General features: G+C 38.3%; 1 protein-coding gene across 1 annotated transcript in view; it reads left to right on the top strand.

Annotated features, from left to right (window-relative positions):
* The window catches only part of LOC119599259 (histidine-rich glycoprotein-like), an 8,714-nt gene extending 8,289 nt beyond the window's left edge, over window positions 1-425 (top strand). Inside the window, 2 exon segments of the mRNA XM_037948992.1 lie at window positions 1-300; window positions 303-425. The exon segment at window positions 1-300 is cut by the window's left edge and continues 255 nt beyond it. Coding sequence (XP_037804920.1) covers window positions 1-300; window positions 303-349 — 347 coding nt within the window. The 3' untranslated portion in view covers window positions 350-425.
* The last annotated feature ends 4,575 nt before the right edge of the window (window positions 426-5,000 follow it).

Here is a 5,000-nt window from a genome sequence, read left to right as displayed (position 1 = left end):
CCGCCGAACCTGAGGCCGAAGCAGAGCCCTCTTACGGTTCCTCTAGCTACTACCGACCCTATTCCTACGGCTACCAATCACACCACTATATTCCATCCGTCCACCACCACCACAAAAGGTCTGCTGACCCTGTTGCTGAGGCTGAAGCCAGCTATGGCTACAGATCATACCACCCCGTGTATTACCACTCCTACCAATACACCCCCTATACTCACAGCCACTACAAGAGATCTGCCAAGCCAGGAGCTGATCCAAGTTTCAGCTATGGTCACCACCGCCAGTCCGTGTACCGTCCCTACCATAGCGGAAAACTCACTATGGTTATGGTTACCGCGCTCACCACCACTAAGGTACTGCCCTGAAGTTATCTTAAGGAGTTTTATATTGAAAATTGATTTACAAACAATAAAGTCAATCTAAACGAATTATATATGTATGATTACGGTTACCACACTCACCACTACTAAGTCACTGGTTGTTTATATACCCTGAGGTTGTCTGAGCGTTGTTTTGAAAATTGACTGAAAAATAATGCAGTCAATCTAAATGAACAATATGATTTAAGAATCATGATTAGTAATTACAGAAAAAATGGAATAGAGAAACACATGGATATGTAAGTGAACTAAACAAGCAAAGAAATCCTACAAATAGGTAACTGACAGTCATTAAGTTAAAAAGTTACTAGAACTGTGAATAACTGTAATTTTGATTGAGTTGTAAAGCAATAAAGTTATTGTACTTGTACCTGTGGCTGACTTTTTGTAAGCATAACAATTGCAAATGACCTCATGCAAATATTACACTAATAAAATGTGCCCAATCAACGGTGTACCCGCTGATTGGGAACATGTTCCTGCTATCCGTGTCATAGTCCAGCGCAAGGACCTCTTGCAAAGGGCATCAAGACCTTTATAAATAAAGACATCCATATATATAGTATATATGTATCGTATATGTATACTCAGAAGCATGCATATATATGTATACAAACACACAATACCGTGTACAAAAAGATGAAAAGAGAAACAGCCGTAATAAGAATTGAAATTGTTTCATTTCTTATTGCAGCTGTTCTTTTCATACATACATACATATATAAATATACAGTATACATACCTACATACACATATATAGACATATATTAATATATTAATAATCACACTGTATATATACACTATATGTACATATACAGTATATAAACATGTATATATATATACATACATACTGTATATCTATATAGATATTGTATATATACAAAATATATATACTTCTATATATTTACGTACATAATATATATATATATATATATATATATATATATATATATATATATATATATATATATATTGTATATAGCTTGCCTTTTCGATTGCAGCTGCCACCGCTGGCTAGCCTAGTGCGAAAAAGGGAGCAGCTCTGCATAAGCCTCTCATGCCAGTTCATAGCCTTTCCGTCATTAAGACTTCTGCAGTGCCTCCTCGTGGCCACCCATGGAAACTGGGTACCCTGCGGTCCCAGACTGAACTGTGGGGGATCTCGGAGCAGCAGGAGGCCCCAGAGGTATGGAGCCATGGCCCACCAGTGTGTAGACACACCCTGGCTCTGTACCAACTCCTGCCCCTGGAATTAATGGGCGGCTTGGGGGAGGTGGGCCTTGCCAGCCTTCCTCCCCCCAAATAACTCACTGGCAGCAACCAAAATAAATGGATATGCTGGGGAAGAGGTGCTTTCCCTCCCACCCAACAAGCGAAGTGAGCTGTGGATCCCATTGGGAGGACAAATGTTGGGTTACAGGATGAGAATGAGAGTTACTTGTCCCACCTGCACCCTGGCAGGCGGGACAAGCAACTTACCCACTATGAGGCTTGTGAGGCAAAGCCCTAGGGAACCCCACAGGCGAACGTTGGGCCCTACAGCCTGTGTCAGCGGGGGTGGCAGTGGTGGCGTCCTCCCAGAGCGACTGCCCAAGGTTTAACCTCAAGCGAGCTATCTGGGTAGGCTCTTGGAACATCCTTTCCTTATGGCAGGATGAGCAATTACCTCTGGGAATTGGAGCAGTTGAGAGTTGAGGTGGCTGCCCTCTTGAAGGTGAGACGACCTGGCAGCGGCACGATCAGGTCGTACCATGGCAATGGTCATCACCTCCAGGGAGTAGCATAGCCATCTTCAGCCGACTTCATCCCTCGGTAGTTGAGGTAACACTGGTTGATGAGTGTATTATGGCATTGAGACTGAAGCATGCTTTTGGCTTCATGTCTCCTATTGCTATATATGCTCCTACCGATGAGGTTTTCTGGCTCCTGGTATCAGCGCTTCAACCTGCATCGCTGGATATGGTGTAGTGATACGGGTACAGTGGCCATGGAGATCGAACACATTCTTGTTAGCAGAATTGCAGGGTTTACTGGAGTGCCGAGTTTTGTGGCATTGACCATAGGCTGGTAGTGGCTACCCTACAGATCCACTTCAAAACTCCTTGTCCCTCCATTGGCCACACTAGGGTGTTTCACTTGAGGGAGGAGGTGTGTACTCATGGGTTCGCCACGCCAGTGTCTGATCGATTCACAGAACTTGAAAACCTGATGGACGCAGTTGCTCTGTGGGAGTTCTTCAAGCACAAAACGCTCAAAACAGCACAGGAGTCCATTGGCGTGCTAAAGCACCAGAGACCAGAGCAGTCTGGATTCACTCCTGGCAAGTTCACAATAAACCGTATCCTAGCGCTTCAAGTAATTGTGGAACGCCGTCGTGGGTTCGGTCGTGGGTTGCTTGCAGCCTACATAAACCTCAAGAAGGTGTTTGACTCGGTGAATCGAGAAACGCTATGGGAGATTCTAAGACTCAGAGGAACTCTAATATAGATTATTGGCCTTAATAGCAAGCCTATATACCTGTACTGAAAGTGCTGTAAAGTGTGGTGGGGGCCTGTCAAAGTTCTTCCCTGTTAATTCAGGGGTGAGGCAAGGCTGTGTCCTTGTACCAACACCTTTCAACACCTGCATGGGCAAGATAATGGGCATAGCTACTACCGAAAGTTAGTGTGGAGCAACACTGGGCAATATCAGGATCTCAGACCTTGACTTAGACAGGATAGCAACATAATTGGCTGAGTCCCTGGAGTCACTGGTGGCGGCTCTTGATGCATTTAGCAATGAGGCGAAGCCTTTGGACCTAGAGGTCTTGGACCAAGACCAAGATTCAAGACTTTGGGGACCTGTTAGGGGAACCTGTTCAGTTGTTCCATGCTTGTGGTGAGGACGCTGAAGTCACAGAGAGCTTTGCATACCTTGGTAGCATAGTCCACATCTCAGGGCTGTCAGACCAAGAAGTCAGTAGACGAATTGGTCTGGCAGCAGGAGCCATGAACCCGATCAACAAGAGCATTTAGAGATGTCGGTACCTATGTGTCTTCAAGACCTTGATACTGCCAGTTTTGCTCTATGGAAGCGAAACCTCGACGGTATCTAATGCCTTGGAGTCTTGTCTTGATGCCTTTTGTAACAAGTCTCTTTGCCGGATCATGGGGTACAGTTGGCAGGACCACGTCTCCAGCCGGCGGTTACACCGTGAGACTGGCATGGGACCTGTTACTTACAAAATCCGAGATCGCCAACTCAGGCTATATGGGGACCTAGCTCGTTTCTCTGTAGATGACCCTGCCTATCAGGTTGTCTTTTTGAGAGACAATTATGGGTGAAGTAGGCCCGTGGGACGACCTAGGTCATGGATTGGGCAGCTGGATGAGACCTGTCGGGAGAAATTAGAGATGGGCTGAGGGCCTAACTGGAGACTCGCCATGAAGGACCTCCATGGCTGGAAGCGAAGGGTGGATGCGGCCGCGCACCCCCGTGGGCGTTAACCCCTTGATGATGATGATGATGATGATGATGATATTGTATATTAAACACATGAACACACACACATTGCATACATAATACTACTAGACACACAACACACACACAGACACACACACACATATACACAAACATCAACAAATAATATATAAGATAATATAATAGTAATAATATATATAATAATGTAGATATATTTATATATATAGATATATATATATACATATAAAATTATAGTATTAATATATATATATATATATATATTATATAATATAAATATATATATATATATATATATATATAAATATATATATATATAGTTATATTATATATATAAAATATATATATATATATATATTAGATATATATATATATATTTTATAATCTATATATAATATATATTATATATATATTATATATATATATATATATATATATCAATATATATCTATTATATATTATATCATATATCATATATATAGTATATATTAGATATATTAGTAGTATATATGGTATATATATATATAGTATCCTATAATATTTAATATTATATGATAGTCTATATTATATCACTATATATATATACTATATATATCTGTAATAGGTTATCCTATATATTAATGATATAATTCTATATATTATATACGTATGTATATAAATATATATATCATATATATATATATATAATGAAATATGTATATATGTATATTTTATATATATTATATATAAAATATCAATAGTATCTATATATTAGATATCTATCTATATTATGATCGTATTATATTATTTTTAAATATATTAATAATGTATATTTTAAAAATTTTAAAAAATTTAAAAAATAATTTTAATTTTAATATAAAAAATTGTTAAAAATAATAAAAAGGATTAATATTAAATTAGTTTATAAAAAATAATATAATTATAAAAAATATAATATTAAATCTTGTTGATGGTTATTATTGAATTTTATATTTTGTATAAGTTTTAAGTTTTAAAATATTAAATATAAATTTTTTTTTTTTAAAATAAAATAAATTTTAAAATAATACATAAATTTAAATTTTATTGGTTTGGTAAGGTTGGCCGGTTTCGTTTGGGTTCAAAAAGAATTTGGGAAGGGGTTTTCATTTTTTAAATCTTCAAATT

This window comes from Penaeus monodon, chromosome 42 (assembly GCF_015228065.2).
Source record: "Penaeus monodon isolate SGIC_2016 chromosome 42, NSTDA_Pmon_1, whole genome shotgun sequence".
In the NCBI taxonomy this organism is placed as follows: domain Eukaryota; kingdom Metazoa; phylum Arthropoda; class Malacostraca; order Decapoda; family Penaeidae; genus Penaeus; species Penaeus monodon.
This window is presented reverse-complemented; position numbering and strand designations above follow the sequence as displayed.